This window comes from Hoplias malabaricus, chromosome 10 (assembly GCF_029633855.1).
Source record: "Hoplias malabaricus isolate fHopMal1 chromosome 10, fHopMal1.hap1, whole genome shotgun sequence".
NCBI lineage: Eukaryota > Metazoa > Chordata > Actinopteri > Characiformes > Erythrinidae > Hoplias > Hoplias malabaricus.
Genome location: NC_089809.1, coordinates 4,891,523 through 4,909,231, shown reverse-complemented (window position 1 = coordinate 4,909,231; position 17,709 = coordinate 4,891,523). Strand labels below are relative to the sequence as shown.

The window sequence follows — 17,709 nt, the reverse complement described above, 5'->3', positions numbered from 1 at the left end:
ATGTAGAAGATGGAATTTCAGAAACTTGAGGAGATGAAAGAAGAAGAAAGACAGGGGAAGACTGAGTGTTCTGAGCAAGGGCCAAAGGTAGTGTCAGAGCCATTACTCCTGGATTAGAATTAGTTGCAGACGATGAAAATGTCTGCAGCTGAGACTGAGGAAGAAGGAGGATGGGAGTGTTGGTTCCGGTATTACTTGCCATAATCTGAATCGGAAGGGACGGCAAGCTAGATATGTCTTGTAAGGCCGCTGACACGGCCTCATCACTATGGTCTTGGGGAGATTTGTTCTCCAGTATTAAGGTATCTTGTGAAGTTTCTATTGAAAAATCAGAAGTTGAGTCTTGTGCAGGGTCAGCACCTTGGGAACCCGCAGATTCCTCATCCACAAACGGCTCAAATCCAAGGCTAATCTCTTCTGAGGCAACTTCTGGCATTTCACAAGGATCTATCTGGGGAACTTTCTTACCATCTGGATCAAGAGTGTAGGGAATGCCTTGGTCATCTATGAGGAGTGTGTCCTTTGAATTAAGTGACAAAAAGCTGGTGCAAGGAGACTCTATGGCTACATGTGGAACAGAGTGCTGTTCCCAATTTTCTAGGTTAAGACTGTTAGTATGATCGTCATTACACAAGGAAAACCAGCACTCCTCATCATCCTCATCTTGCTCCACTTCTACATGTTGGGTTTCATTTTCAATCTCGTCTACCTCCATGAGTAATGAACCCTCATACTCAGAATCTAGAACCCATTTGCATTTCTCTCTGTTATCCCTGACTTTCTTTTTTGGCAGGCTTAAATCCAACACCTCTTCCTGCACTGGGTTGTCTTTAAGACTTGTCATAGCTTCAGGCATTGCTGCATCAAATCCATTCTTTGTTTCAGAAAATGGGATTTGGGTTTTACAGGCATCTTGCCTGCATGATTCTTGTCTTTCTTCATTTCTGGATTCTGCCTGTGCCATGTAGATTCCTTGAGTAATATTATCAGAGTGATTAACAACTTTAGATAAGTCCTGTATCTTCATCTCCTCTTTGGTAATGAGATCGAGTCTTTCATCAGACCCTTTGCTAGTAATAAAAGGAGAGGATTGTCGCTGAGCCTCAGTCACTGGTAAGTCGATGGATAAGAGGTTAGAATTTAAATTTATCGCTTTGGTTGTTGGTTCATTCACTTCTGCTAAAATGCTTTCAGGCATGATGCTGGGCGTCAGTTCTGAAACAATTTGCGAAGTTTCTATTTTGGTTTCTACAGTGGTGACACCGTTTGTGACAGCCTGATTTGATTGAATGGCATTTTTGTCTGAAACTGAATCAGAGCAATGGCTTGGTGTCTTGCCATAGTCTTTTCTACTGTCACTGGTTACTTCATCCTGCTCTTGAGATACCACTGAGATGGAGGGAACATTTTGCAGTATTTGATTTTCAGGTTCAAATTCCATTCAATTAAGATGGAGTTAAAATCACTCCTGTTGCTTTGTGTATGAGCAAAGTCTCCACTGACGCTTGAACCATTTGTGTTCTAACTTCTGTAGTTACTACCCAGAAGAAGATCAATGATGTCACTCGATACTCACTAATGCTGTTAGTCTATTAATACCTGAGAGATTTCTGAAACATTTCTTCCAAAGCTTTGTGTGCAACCCATGAAAACAGAACCATTTCTTGCTTTGACGGAGCAGCAGGTCTCCATCCATGGTACTGTCACCGCAGCTGCTCTGGGGCATTAAGCTGGAAAAAGATAAAGACATTTGGTTTCAGTACTTCAGAAACGTTGGCTAATAGGTGAAAGAGTAACAAAAAACAAACAAATAATATATAATTGGTAGGTTGCATTAACTCTTTGGACATGAAAAATATATTTTACTGGAAAAAGTAATGCTAATAGCTTTCTTATATCCTGTATTATTTGTCACATTCAAATAATAATATGTAACAAAGTCTCAGCACATGATTAGTACATATACATGTAATAAATGTGATTTGTTTAGAAAGAATTAAACATTTTCTAGGTTTTAAAAAAAATGTTTCCAGCCCGATATTTTAATGACATTTTGGTACATATTAAAAATATATTGAAATCATATATTTTTAATAATATTTATTTAATTAATATATAATACTAGTTCTCTTATAGTCTATATTTCCCAATGTATATAAAATATAAATTAGTCTTATATTAATACATATTTCTAAAACTCTGTAGCAATTTATACTACTTTAATTTATATATAATCTTCCTGTACTTAATAATAGTTTATAATGCTGTATGATAATTCTACAATAATATTTTATAGAGGTTTATAATCTAAAATGTTATTTAAATGTAATATAATATACCAAGAGATAAAAGTGATGTTGTAATTGTAGATATATTATTGTTCCTTTTGTATTCATATTAACTTATTTTGTGGTGTTTGTAGTATCCTAGTATGCTGTAGTGACCTATGATCCCAAATTCACTGGTATAATGTTCCTATATGAATCCTTAGTCTTACCACAGATCTTGTTTCAAGTGACAAAGGTTTACACTAAGATCCTAGTTGTAGTTTAGACCCGACTCCCTAATCCCTAAGTCAAAGGCCTATACAGGAACTTTACTCAATAATAATGTTTTTTTTTTCACAATGATTTAGCAGAGATAGATAGATAGATAGATAGATAGACAGACAGATAGATAGATAGATAGATAGATAGATAGATAGATAGATAGACAGATAGATAGATAGATAGATAGATAGATAGATAGATAGATAGCTGTCTTATAACCCCAATTTATTAGTGTAAAATTCCTGTTAGAGTCCAGGAGCAGTGTCATAACCAGGCAGTATTAACAATAATAATAGTAATAGCAGTATTACCACGTATATTTTCGCGGGTTCAAATCTGAATTGTTGCGGTGTCATACGACAAAAACTAGGTTTTGACTTTGTATTTCCTCTTGTGTCTTGTTTAAAATGAGAAAATGTAAATGTAACCGCCCCTGACTCCGGGTTTGAAGTGTACACAGAGCCTCGGTCACGGACGCCATTACACGAGTGGAGGGTCCGATTTAGGGACGAAACATAGGGTTTATCAGGTCGAACCCAGGTCGATTTATACTCATCGGGGGGAGCTTAATGAAGAGAAATACTTTAGAGAATATTTCCAAATGATAATCACGTCTCTAACCGGTGAAAAATCGGGACAAAACCCGCGGAGGGTGAGTCGCCGAGGGCTCGAACCCGCGACCGGCCATTTTCTCTCGGTTCGAGTCGGTGACAGACACGGAGCTCAAAGCACAACAGAAACACGGCAGCTATAAACAGACAGTTTACGAGCTTTAGAGCCTTCTTTCAGCTCTTTACGCGCTTTTGAATCGAGCGCAAGCCCCAAGCGTCTCCATACGACGCTTAAAAGACTGTTTTGTCCTGTAGTTTCTGTCCAAATAACCGAATAACAACAACAACAAAACAATAACAATACGAGCAACATTAACATCATCTTCATGATCATTCAAATATGGAACTGTTCTCTCACCTCCACCACTCACTTCCGGAGAGACCAAATCTGAATGAATGAGGGGGCGGAGAGAGGGGCAGAGATGGGGGGGGGGGAGAGAGAGAGAGAGAGAGAGAGAGAGAGAGAGAGGTGAAAGACTCACCTTCATAGACCCATTATGCTTTTTAAAAATACATTAATATATGTATGTGTTTGTTTGTAACTAGAAATAGCAGACTACAAATTAGGTAAAAATGTTATTATTATTATCATTATTGTAGCTATAAAATATTGTTATTATCTATAGCGTTACTGTACCTACAATGACATATCAATACCTTTTCACTTTGAAATGCCAACCCAGAAATATCTTTTATCTATTCATTCATTCATTGTCTGTAACCCTTATCCAGTTCAGGGTCGCGGTGGGTCCAGAGTCTACCTGGAATCATTGGGCGCAAGGCGGGAATACACCCTGGAGGGGGCGCCAGTCCTTCACAGGGCAACACACACACACACATTCACTCACACGGACAATTTTGAGTCGCCAATCCACCTGCCAACGTGTGTTTTTGGACTGTGGGAGGAAACCGGAGCACCTGGAGGAAACCAACGCAGACACAGGGAGAACACACCACACTCCTCACAGACAGTCACCCGGAGGAAACCCACGCAGACACAGGGAGAACACACCACACTCCTCATAGACAGTCACCCGGAGCGGGACTCGAACCCACAACCTCCAGGTCACTGGAGCTGTGTGACTGCGACACCTACCTGTGACACTGTGCCATCTTTTATCTAATTAATTAAAATTTAAAAAACCCAGAAAATAAGCATTTTCCAGCTGTATTTTTATTGTGGAATCAGCTTTATGAACAGGACAATACATCTCTCCAGTGGAGTAGCCTGACGTGACTAGAACAGACTTGTGAAATTTGACCTCTAGTGAACTTTGCTCAAATCTGCCAGAGGTCACATTTTTGCCCCAACTGTCTTTGCACTGTATTTCAGTGCAATTCCAACAACAATGGCTAACAATAGTTAGCAAAAGCAGTCATGAAGTTACATCTTCTTGAACCTGGTTAGACCTATAGAACATTTCAGAACAAGTAAAATATCCAGTTTTGTACTGGTTTTTGCATGAGATCAACCAAGTTAAGGGAATAATGACTTGAATTACTGTATTACCAAATAATAGATCCAAGGAAATACAATATACAGTGTTCCTACAAGAAAAAAAGTATTTACAGAAAAGCAAATAAGTAAGTACAAACACCTCAGACCATGTTTGGGTTTTCAAATATGTGTCTTGGTATAGTTTTATTATATCTCCAAACTGGTGAAATGCAAACTGCTAAATATTTAAACAACAACGAGTACATCATTCAGTCTAATAAAGTCTTGTCAGTTAAATAGGAAAGGAGTGTTTATTTAAATTGAGCCAAATCAATGTTTTTGCAAAATGAAGGTAGGAACTCTATAGAATTTGTGAATAAAAGTACATTATTGTTCATTTTCAAATTGCTTTTACATAATTATTTTAATAAGTGGCTACTTTATGGTGCAGCTTGTATAATCTTTATTGAAAAACATTGACCATTGGAATGGGAGGCTCTCATACAGCATCACATGAGGCTAAGGTAACTAAGGAGTCATGGAGCTCCATCCAGCACCCCTGACCTCATTAATGTTTATGTGGCTGAATGCATTCAAATCCTTCTTACAACTTGGCGTAAAATCTGCTCAGTGAATTAGAAACTATCATTTCAACAAAGAAGGAACAAACATACAACGAATAACCTCCATTTCAGAAGAAATGTGTTCCCTGTGGAAAATATTGTCAAAATGTTTTAAAAAAAAATCAGCAAAACATTTGAGCAGAAGCATCCAAACTCTAGCATTTGATTGTCAACTTATTTGTTTCCCACTGAAAACGTCCAACAGAAGTGATGACCAACGGCCCTTCTTGGACATCGTCAGATGTGTAAAATATGAGGATTTTATAAAATTGCAGTGAAACTGAACTGCTGAATCCTGTGGTCCTTTCACTGAGTTCAGAAGTCCTCACAGAGTTCAGTTTCTGTTTTTTCACATAGTCCAGGACCTGACTGAGAGCAGTTTTACTGCAGTGAGTCCTCCAGGTCAGCGGGGTCACACAAATCAATCTCCGACACCAACCGGTGAGGATAGAGTTTATACTGAAACCAGGTGGGGTCTGGAGTGGAGAGAGAGAGAGAGAGACAGAGAGAGAGAGAGAGAGAGAGAGAGAGAGAGACTAGTTATATTTTAATTTGTATAAAGTTTTGATTCTTAAAACACACTCTTTAAGACTGACAATGCATTTTTAATGAACTTGCTTTAAAAGTCTCTAATTTGGGATGTGTAACAATATTATTTGTGAGAATTTATAATTAATAATCTGACAAATAACTCTATAGAAATACACAGTAGTTATGCTTCAATCCCAGTGATTTCTATCTAATAGAAAACTAGAAATCATATAAACAGATGTATTACACTGTATATATCTCAGTGTGTATAAGTGTGTGTGTGTGTGTGTGTGTGTGTGTGTGTGGTTTTCTGACCAAGGTAGCAGCTGGGGGCAGTGAGATTTCCGTCAAAGCATGAGGCAGAGGCTGTGAAGCTGCAGTGTTTTTGCGGATGTTTACAGAAGAATGTCACATTCTCCCCATGAGTGACCATCCCATCTGTCAGGTCATAGGGCCAGCGCTTAGCCCCGCCCACTATCACCCTGCTGCGATGGGCAGGGATTGGACAACGGGCTGAAGGAGTGAAAACATAAAATATACTCTCATTAACACATAACATCAGGATTTAAAAAACACACAATCATAGTAAATTCATAATCAAGGAAAGCAAACAATCAAATACACAAATAAATATAATAATTCCCATACAAAAAAAGTTTACAATTCAGTATAAGACCCCTTATTACAAATAAAATAGCCCTCACCTCTGCAGAAAGGCGCCGTGCTCCAGGTGCCGTTTGACTGACAGCTGACCTGATTTGGACCATCCAGGAGAAAGTTTTTCTTACAGAGGTAATAGATGGTGTTGCCTACTTTATATTCAGCCTTCTGGACAGCCACCAAATAGCCACGGTCAACCTCCAGTGGTGGAGGACAAAACACACCTATGAAACACACACACACTGGTTTTTAGTCTTAAATTTAGGCAGAGGACTGAACATATTTAAAATCACTTGAGATCAGTGTTGTCCTTTGTCACGTGAGGCCTGGAGTCAATGAGAATATAACTTGAGTGTGTTTTCTTTGTCATCACTCAGCAAGATGTCATTTAATGCAGGTGTCTGTTAACTAACACACCGGATCCTCATTCATTCATTTATTCATTGATTATCTGTAACCCTTATCCAGTTCGGGGTCACGGTGGGTCCAGAGCCTACCTGGAATCATTGGGCGCAAGGCAGGAATATACCCTGGAGGGGGCGCCAGTCCTTCACAGGGCAACACACACACTCACACTTTTGAGTCGCCAATCCACCTACCAACGTGTGTTTTTGGACTGTGGGAGGAAACCGGAGAACCCGGAGGAAACCCACGCGGACACGGGAAGAACACACCACACTCCTCACAGACAGTCACCCGAAGTGGGGATTGAACCCACAACCTCCAGGTCCCTGGAGCTGTGTGACTGCGACACTACACACTGGATCTTGGTACTTAATTTGATACTTAATTTTCTCATTCAAACTTGATGGACTGACCATATATAAATGATTGAAACATAATATATGAATAAAAAAAAGGACAATAGCGTCTTATTGTTGAGTATACCACCAGATGGCGCTTATAATAAACAGAACGGAACAAATCAATCATGTGTAGTTTTATATTTATCCAGCAGAGGGCAATACAGTCCAGGCAAACATTTGTGGGCGCACATTAGCGGTGGGTAATGTACCCTGCACATTCAAACGTTTGTAGACACCTCTATGAACGAGTATATTCTCCACAGATATGACCCAAAGCCATGACCACAGACCAAAAGAGTGAGATGCTCATAGCTCAAAGGTCTCTATGCCTTAACTTAACTGTGGGCTTTAGGGGTGTAAAGCTCCCCTCCATTGACTAGCATAGCATTCTCTGGAGAAAGGGAACTACACCTAGTAACTCTGGGATGAGTTCAAGTGGCTGAATGCCCTCAAACTCCCTCTGTAATCTTCCAATATTTATGTGTAAAGACGAGTAGAAGCTCTTACTGGAGAAAAGAAGAAAACCCTCCAGATGAATGTCCTTCATTCCAAATGAAACATTAAAACATAACTGCCCAGTAAACAATGAACGTCCCTGGACGTTCAAAATAGGTCTAAAAGTAGTCTACCCGTCAAGGACATATTTTAAACGTCAATGGACGTCCAAAATCCATCTTAATAAGTTAGTTAAGTGGTGACCAATCGATAACGTCAGTGGACATCCAAAACGCGTTTTATAAAAGTAATTTATTTTGGAAACCAATTAATAACGTCAATGGACGTCCAAAATACGTCTAATATTCGTCTTTTTAATGTCTGTGTTTGGACGTATTTTCAACTTTCATTTTCAACCTTAAGAGAACGTTGATTAGACGGCCGTCGTTACGTTATTTCAACGTTGAATCAACGGCTAATTGTTTACTGGGTGAGACATAATGAATAAAAAAGTATATAGTTTTTTGGGGGAACCTCAAAAACGTAAATAAGATTATTCATAATGTGTAGTGTTCTGTATTTTTAACACTATTACAAATATTCACACACATAATGTCCTACTCTCTCTCCTGCCTCCCACACAGTCTCACACTCCAGTGTCTCTCCTATATTTTGTAGTGGAAATGTTTAAACACTCTCATTCACATTCATGTGCACCCTCACAGTTTCAGTTCTGTTTCCCTCCACATTCCACAATCATGTCTTTCTGCTTTCTGCAGTCTGAAATATTATGACTGTCGAGATAAACGGCATGCTACGTGCTACTTCATTTTAATTCATACGTACCTCTAGCGTAACTCTAACCCCTACACTAACCCTAAACCGAGACCTTAGCATAAATCTAATCCTAACACTAACTGTAACTTTAAAACATAATGATTTACACCGTGGTCCCCACAACAAAGACAAGTCCCTGCAATGTGAATGTGTAAACAGGTTTTGGTCCCCACAATGTGGTGTATGCCTTGTATGCACACACACACACACACACACACACACTTACGCTGACAGATGGGGTGAGGGTAACGCCATGTCTGGTTCTCATGACAGAAATTTTCACTGTTTCCAACAAGCACGGATCTGTGAGGAGAGAAGGAAAGAGAGGGATGAGAAAAGGATGAGGAGAACGAAAGGCTACATCTCTCTGTTTTTGTCTTCCTCACCCCTCTGCACACTGATACTGCACTGTGGCTCCAAGTCCAGCACTGCCTTCAACAGACAGCAGTTCATCATCATCTGGTAGTGGACAGAAAACATGAGCCTTCACCTCCACATGGCCTCTCTCTGTGTGTAAGAGAGAGAGAGAGAGAGAGAGAGAGAGAGAGAGAGAGAGAGAGAGAGAGAGATCAAGGTTACTATTTTCGTCAGGGGGGGTATACAACACCCAGCACTGGCCTGTGGGGCTGTAACTCTTTGATTATTTAGATCTATCCATTAGTACTTTGTTCCAGAACTAATCATTCAACCTGACCTGACCTCACTAATGTACTTCTGGCCTCCATCAGATCCTCACAGCAATGTTCCAACATCTAGTCTAAAGTCTTCCCAAAAGAGTATAAGGTTTAACTGCTTCAAAGGAGGATAAATCCCCAGTTTCAAACCATCTACACTCAAACGCAATAGTGTGTGCACTCCTGGTCAAATGACATCCTTTTTTTTGATTCTGTAACTGACAACATGTGAAAAGAAGAAAAACATACATCTCCACAGTAGTAGCATTTGACTCTTTCTATGACAAATCATAGAAAAATGAACATCGGACCGAATGGAGAAAGAAACATGGTTTTCACTGGACAGCGATGATATATTCACCAGGGAATTAAAAAAAAAGTAATGTCATTTAGAAAATGGGGATATGCACAAAATACAGAGGGAGATTATGAAGCCTGGTGACAGTGGGCAGATGGGAGAATGAGTGGGTGTGTGTGTGTGTGTGTGTAGGCTGGATGGAGCACAGATGAATAGGCCGAGTGTACAGCGCCGGTTAAAACGCCACAGCCTCGGATCATCCATCTGCTCTGATCTGTTCACACATCCAACTGACTCACATCTCACAGCACTGTGTGTGGGAGAGAGAGAGAGAGAGAGAGAGAGAGAGAGAGAGAGAGAGAGGAAACTGAACACATTTTCATCAGTGAGCCTGAGCTGCAGGTGTTTGGTGTAGGACTCACTCTAAACGCCCACAGGGAAGCCACATTGTTCCTGGAAATATCTCTCATCATAAACATGTGTGTTACAGTGGGTCTGTGAACAGTGAACAGATTCTTCTTTTGAGCCTGATTTTGTTTTATTTCAGGTATTTTAGTAATGCACTTATTACATGTTTTAATAATGGGAACTAAAGGGTTAAATTCTTAAAATGCCTGACACTAAGAGATCCAACGAGAACAATGAGGATCCTCTGTGCAGTTTAGTGTAAGCTAAATAAAACGTAAAAATGTAAAGTGATAATTAATCGCTGAATGACAAATAACTCCATAGAAATGAATGATTGTTTTTGCAGGAGCGCCTGCAGGGCCGGCCTAGAAGAAGGATTTGCGCTTACTGACTGACTGACTGACACCTAACGTTGAAATGAACTGTTAACGAACAGGAACTGTTAATTCAGCCGTATTTCAGAGAGAACTGCAGACGTTTGCACGTCCCATTTCTTGCCATAAGCCCTAAATCCTTCATTGAAGTGTTCACTTTGATTACGTTGTTTAAAGGTGCGAAGAGTTGAGAGCTGAATTGGGACACACTCGTGCCACTTTAGCGCTGTAGGTCCTCCGTCCACCGCAGAGCAGCTCAGTGTTTTACAGGACCCTCCAACAGAAATGTGTTGAACGTTGTTGAGGTAATATTTATCATAGTCTCTTATTTATGTTTGGAGAATGTTTCTGTGATGCAGCCTTTTGTTTTCTACTATATATTTATCACTAACAAACAGAAAGTCATCTTGTCTGTCCCTGTAACGACACAAATACAAGGACATATCTGACCGTTACTGACTTTCTGACGAGTAAATTACATCCACACAGCTTTTTGTTTAACTTTACACAAAAACAGGCTAAATCTCCGGATTAAAACCAGAACACAAGAGCGAGGTGTTACTCAAAATAAACGAGGCTGTGAATGTGTTACAGCAAAGTTTTATCAGTCAGACCCTTATAGAAATGTATGTCTAATAAATATCTAGTTCCCAGCGATGCCCTGTTTATTTATCAAGTGTAGCGTAATTACCCCAGGTTCCGGCCACTTTAATTAAAATATTGGAAATCTTAGCTAACTGTAAATAAATAGAAGTACTTTACTCACTCAAATCAACATTTTTCAGGAGTCAAATGTGTGTAGATTAATGTCCAAGACTTGCTTGACTTTGAAAGAAAATATGTTTTTAGATAAAAACGCTTTTGTTTAAGTAGGTGCCAATGCTGCTAAGATTATTGGTGCCCCCTAACTTCAGCCACCTCCCCTGCTTGTGACAGTCAAACGAGACAGTTGCTACCACATTCAGTGGTTTTGAGAGGTTCACAATGAGATTACGTTTGTCCTGTGTTAGTATCCGTACTCTACGTGTAAGGATTAAAATGGCGGTAGATTTTCCCCTCAGAGAAAAGGAGGCTAACCGCTAAGCTAACTTTTACACTGAGGGAAATATCTGTCGTGAAATGGAAATGTGTTGTGTTCCACATGCAGTTTTGCACAAAGAATTACAACACTGTTAGAGATACTTAAATATTGTTTAGATAAATGCCCTACTAAGGCTTGAACGTACGTTTTATTGTTTTACCCAATGCGATTGGCGAAGAGAGCGAGTGGAACTGCACCATTTACGGCAGTGGCCGGAATTATGGGATGGCCGAAGTTAGGGAAAGATTTGGCTGATAAAATGTTAAGGTGCTTGATTTTAGAAATGTTCAAAAACGTAAATGTTAAAATAATATCTTGTTGGATTCTGGTAAACGAGTTGCTTTAAAATCGTCTCAACACGGTGCTTCAGGTTTGTAGCTTTGTATGAACATAAAATAACAGGCTTTCCGTGATCATACACCGATGTTAGCAACCGACAAGATAAACTATTTTTATAGTGTTATTATTGTAAACAAAGACATTGATATGAAGCACCAAAGCTTCTCCAGACCTTCAAATGACAAGGGTGTGTAATTTGGGCTTTTCCTGTTTTTGAAAATGGCTAATGGCTAATGGCTGAACTAGGCTTGCCTAGTTTCTCTTTGCTCTTGTTTTTTTAGTTTTAGTTTTCTGCACCTGTGCACACAGGTTCCTCTCCACTCCACTGTCTGTCACCCTGGCAGCGCCGTATCATGACGTCCAAGTCGTTAGCCATGGTGTAGCCAGGATGGCAGCGGACCTCCATTTGAGCAGAAAAAGACGGAGATGGAGAAAGGAGAGCCACGTCAAGGTTTTCAGCAGCAGGAACAGGCCACGGACATGTACGACCTGTCGTACATAAAAAGCCATCTTAATTGAGCAGCAGATGTTATAAGCTAAGCACAAGACTCTAAGTACTACATTTTGGGCTATATCAGGTACTAACAACTGAACACCAAATGCTATTTCTTTTGGTATCTTTTACAGTACCTAGTGCTCACTCAATAGTATCTGCTTATCACTTTGTAGTATCTATTGTTCACATTATATATTATCTAGTGCTCCTCGTATAGAATCTGATGCACATTCTATTTTAGTATTTTGTATCAAACAAAAGGTATCTGGTGCTTACTACATCCATTCAAAGGTTTGGTACATAGTCAAACACTCCATTTTCCATTTTGTTAACTTCACAATGATTGTATTATGCTGACGTGTAAAAATTGAAGCAATTTCCTTTAAAACAATGCTGTAGAGTTTATTATGACCTCTTTTATAACCCTGCTCGTGTTTATAGAAATGACGGTAATGGACACTGACCCGGGGCCACACAGCTGAGTCCACATGGTCCATCACAGAGGCACTGCCGCTTGCTTCCACAGTCTTTGTCATGTTGGCACTGTTTTGGGCACGTTCTTCTCCTCTCATTACCCAGAATCCTGTCTGGGCACTGTTCAATTACTGTTCAATAGAAATATACCAAATCAAAAGTCAAATACACGTAGAAAACTTCAGTCTTTTGGGAAGGCTTTACACTAGATGTTGGAACAGTGCTCTGAACAGTTGATGGCAGCAACAATAGTAGATGATTACTTCTGGATTGTAAAAACACACTCCAAATCATATCAAATGTCTTGGATAGTATCTGATCAGCATCTGGACACTGTTCAACAGCCCAAAGCCTGGGGGCTTTACACCCCTCTTGCCAACACTTAGCATTGGGCATGGTGACCTTGGACTCATTTGAAATGACATGAACCTTTCCCACTTTAGTGAAAAGGTGTCCAGAAACCATCAGACACAGTGAGTCAAGCCACTAAAGAACACATTCAAATACTCCAAATGGATTCCTGTTGCCTTCACAAACACTTACAAAGTTCCTAAAGAATTATTTTTTGAGGAAATGTAAAGCTCTTTAGATCGGATAAACTCCCAGATGGTTAATGTTCTTCACAGAAGAGAAGCCAACAGCTCAGAGATAAGAGCTGCAATGATAAGAGGAGAATTTAAAGAATTCGGACACTGGGGTAGTTTGTGGGGGGTTTGAAATAAGATTTTACTCTGAAAATCCCTTAGCAGTCATATAAAGTCATATAAAATCTAGTCAAAATATCTTATATCTCTCATTAGGAGATTCTATAAGCGTATTACAAAATGTTTGTTTGTTTTAAGTAATTTGTCCAGAGTAGATATAATTTTTCTATTGGCTGATCATTTGATTTGTTTTAAGATTAATGCTTCTCATTCTGTCAATAACACAGGGCAATTTTCTTTGGCTTAAATGATTAAAAAATTAAAACTGTCCATAGGTTTATCTGTAAAATATATATCTTTTTTACAGAATGCAATTATTTACACTTGATGCAAGAGAGGTTTTCATATGGAAGCTGTTCTGATGAGATTCTGATGCTTCCCTAAAGTGAGACCAGATTTCGATAAAATTTAAGTTCACTGCAGAAAACGGAATGCCTGCTTCTAATGTACATAAACGTTGGGGCGGGATTTGGGTAAAAACATGATTTTGCCCAACACGTACACCACAGGCTTCTTCAGTTTTCTTTATTATTTTATAAAACCTTTATATATCATGTGCCAGTTCTTTCAATGTTAAAAGTAAATTATTAGATAAATGGAATTCTAAACACAATCTTTCATTTGCGGTAAATGACTTGTTACCAAGTGAAATACATGGTTCCACACTTCAATTCCTCACTCGTAGAACTACAGATCCTACATGTACACTTCACAGAAGATACTAAGCGATTCATAAATGTTGCAGAACCATTCATATACAAACACCATTTCTAGAAAAGTGGGCACATTTTGTAAAATGCAACAAAAACAAGTATCTGTAATGTGTAATTTCTTCTGAAGTTTTATTTAACTGACAAAAACACAAAGAAATTCCAGTGTTTTCACTGCACAACTTGTAAGGTTGTACTTTTAAATATTTACAATTTTACAATTTGATGCTTGCAACTCTCTCCAAAAAGTTGGGACATCACTTTTCCCTTAAATTACTCTATTTAATAATTTGGGAACTGAGGATATCAATAGTTATAGTTGTGCAAGTGGAATTTTTGTGCATTCTTCCTTGATACAAGACTTAAGCAGTGTATGTCTTCTCTAAAACCCAGTGTTCAACTCCACATCAATGGAAAATGGTCACATATTCAAGTCACCCATGCCATTGTCACTGATGCACCCACTCTCACAAAGTTTGGTACAAACCTTTTATTCTCTTTTTTAGAAATGGGTTTTTTAGTTGCTAAGCTATTTATATCGGTTAATGACTAATTTATATTTGATGCTGAATCCTTTGTAGTGGATGATCTAGTCCACGTATTAGTACCTAATAATTCATATTCACTGTTAACTGAACTGTTTGTCTTACTTACTGAATAATTTATAGAACTTAAGCAGTACTAAATTATTCTTCAGAGAAGTGGTAATTAAATAACTGAAAGTAGAGACAGAATCATTCATAGTATTCAGAATAAATCACACCGAATACTATCTGAAGCCCATAAGAGATTTTTATAATCTTTCATGCATCAATAAAGACACAGATTGGTCACTCACCTGGTGGCTGGGCAAAGCTGAGGGCCCACACACACAACAGCACAAGGAAGAGTAAGGACTTCATCATTCACTTCTGCTCACAGGAGAGCTAATGAGGGTGTAAAGGAGGAGAGGGGGCTATAAAGATGGGGGTAAGCGGTGTGGGGTGGGGGGTGTAGGAGGGGGGTGATTGTTATGGGGTGATCCTGAGGGAGGAGTGGAGCAGAGGGCTGTATGCAGGAGCACACACACACACAAACATCTGGTATGTGTTTTGAACTCTGGGTAAAATTCCCTAAAAAAAGACCTTTCACCCAATTCTCTTAATGCCGAGCGAACACAAATAGTCACCGGCACAGTAACAGACACACACACACAGACTCTCACCCATGAACATCCTCATCTTCAAAGTGCTCACTCACACGTGCGTGTGGGAATGGCAAGGGGTTGAGTGAGACCCAATGCAATGCCAAGGACCATTTGTTCAGGAGAATTACCTGCACAATATGGAGATCACTGGGCACAAGGCAGAAACACACCCTGAACGGGGCGCTGGTCCATCACTGGGCATCACACACTCACCATTTGGAATAGATAGCATGCCTACTAGCATGTGTTTCTGGATTGTGGGAGATAACCCGGGCACCCTGAGGAAACCCAGACAGACACAGGCAGCACACTCCAAACTCATCACAGACAGTGACCTGAGGTGGAGACTGAAGACACAATCCCACACCCTGGAGCTGTGTGAGAACCTACTCATCGCACCACCGTGCTGCCCACCCAGGAAGTTATCTGCACAAGTGGAGTCCAATTACCCTCAGAATACCTGAAAATTAAATACACATTACCCAGATGAATACCTCTGAAAATACCTTCATAACTTCTTTACACATGTTTACCAGTGATGTGATTATTCTAAACACCTCTAATCATAATCACTTGTCCCCCTGCAGTATCTGAGTCTAGTGCTGGGCGATACGAGCACAAATCAATATCACAATTAACTGTATATTTTACCACGATTACAATTAATAAAGGATTATATTGTTGTTGTATTTATGACCCTCATAGTTCAGTGACGAGGCCTGTGCTGTAAATATGCTTCAGTGTTAAAGCTGGGATATTTTTTCTAATGTTGCTGGGAGCTTGTTGCTCTCTTGTTTTCTGAGCACTGTTTATATTTGGTGTGTGATTGCGCTTTGGCTGAAACTGTTTTTTCTCTCAACGTTTACACTGGACGTTTTGTTCAGTGTCGTCTTAATTATAGTCAAAACACAGCACCTCCAAACCACAGACGCTGTTTTTCTTTGGTACGAGCTCGAGTCGCTTGGTCGGCCTCAGTGTTTAGGTTGCTTCCATGTGGCAGATAGGGGGCAGAGTCATGTGACTATAGCTTGGTAGCATGTTTTTTTAAAGGGACAGTACATGAACACACAGTGGGGACATAATAGAATTTAAAAAAAGTTACAAATAATTGATATAATCGATATGGACAAGATTAGGTCGATTAGAAATTCCGAATAAATTGCCCAAACTTAGCTGAGCCCCAGTCAGCAAAAGTGCAGTGTAATCAGCTAACTCTTCAAACAGAAATCCACTGATCTTTGTTTTTCTTTCTCACCATTGTGATGAATGTACCACTTCCTTAAACAGCTCCCCATTTTCTCTCTCTCAATTGACTCAATCTTATACACATTCATGGTCATTTTTGAGAATCTCTATTGGTTCATTGTTTTCATATTCGTTTTATATGAAGGACAGCTACAGTGTTTAAATGATAAAGAAAAACAAAACAGACATACTGTTTTTTATTATTACATTACGCCCATTTTAGGAAGTCAGTGTCTAAGCTGATTTTTTACTATGAGAAAAATTAGATCAAACTGCATTCTGTATTTAATTCTCAGTTTTTCTAAAGCTGCTTTGTGATGTCATCAGTTTTAAGAAGTGCACTTGGCTTGGTCTCTTGGTCTTTTAACAATCACACTGGACAATGATGGATGATATCAGTTCATTGCTGCAGTGTAAGCATTTAGCTAAATACATATTCGCACCTGTATGTAGTACACACTGTATTTCTGTATAGAGTAAGCTAACTTACCCCTACACTTCCTTCAATGGGCATGAGGGGATGCCAGCTACAGAATGACAAGCAGATGGCAGAGGTGCCTTAGCATTAATGTTGGGTTCAAGTGCTAAACTAAAGTAGCACAAACAGGACTTAACTCAAAAGTAGGCAAAGGGGGAAAGTTGTGCAAAAATTAATTTAGATTTAAAATAAGCAGTGAGACTGACAGGGCCGTGTTGCCTGAGCATGTTCTCCTGAAAATGATTAATAAAGGTAACCAAGTCATGCAGAGTTAAGAAGGTTGTTTGCATCATCAGGTCATCGAGACCCAGCCTCAGTGCCAACAAATTCTTTGGAAATCTTGCCAGAAGAAAGAAACTTTTTCCTCATCAGATCATAACATGTTTGGATGTAGAGCTCGCCAAACATGACTGGAACTTTGATTGACCAACACTAGTGACGCCTTTGGCATGAAAACCCCAACTATGCCACAGAAAAGCCTCATTGCTTAGAATAATCTTTGAACTCTTGTTGGGATACTTCACATTATGACTTCTGTCAACTTCTGCAGACGTAGGTCACCATGCCAAAAGTCATGCCAAAAATGGTTGGCTACATTCTCAGAAAAAGGTACATTAGAGGTACATCATTGGTCACTAAAGGTACAAACTGCGTAAATGTACCTTTAAAGGTACAACAGGTGTATAAAGTCCAGTTGTGTTCCCGAAAGGTACATTACACTCTCTTCTCCAGAAGGAGGTCTTACATTATAG

At 39.4% G+C, this 17,709-nt stretch overlaps 2 protein-coding genes across 2 annotated transcripts in view; both read right to left on the bottom strand.

The window, feature by feature from the left end:
• Positions 1 to 3,574, bottom strand: part of si:dkeyp-69b9.3 (myocardin) — a 38,023-nt gene extending 34,449 nt beyond the window's left edge. Inside the window, exons 1-2 of the mRNA XM_066682927.1 lie at positions 3,519 to 3,574; positions 1,600 to 1,730 (exon numbers count right to left, since the gene is read on the bottom strand). Of these exons, the coding sequence (XP_066539024.1) occupies positions 1,600 to 1,726 (127 nt within the window). The 5' untranslated portion in view covers positions 1,727 to 1,730; positions 3,519 to 3,574. The remainder of the gene's footprint in view (positions 1 to 1,599; positions 1,731 to 3,518) is intronic.
• Positions 3,575 to 4,329: 755 nt separating this feature from the next.
• Positions 4,330 to 15,023, bottom strand: ntd5 (ntl-dependent gene 5). Its single transcript, XM_066683571.1, has 8 exons — positions 14,887 to 15,023; positions 12,625 to 12,765; positions 11,962 to 12,153; positions 8,877 to 8,997; positions 8,717 to 8,793; positions 6,457 to 6,636; positions 6,068 to 6,265; positions 4,330 to 5,697 (listed from the first exon to the last, which is right to left on the bottom strand). Exons 1-8 carry the CDS (start codon positions 14,951 to 14,953, stop codon positions 5,603 to 5,605), a joined length of 1,071 nt encoding a protein of 356 aa, XP_066539668.1. The 5' UTR covers positions 14,954 to 15,023; the 3' UTR covers positions 4,330 to 5,602.
• Between the last annotated feature and the right edge of the window lie 2,686 nt (positions 15,024 to 17,709).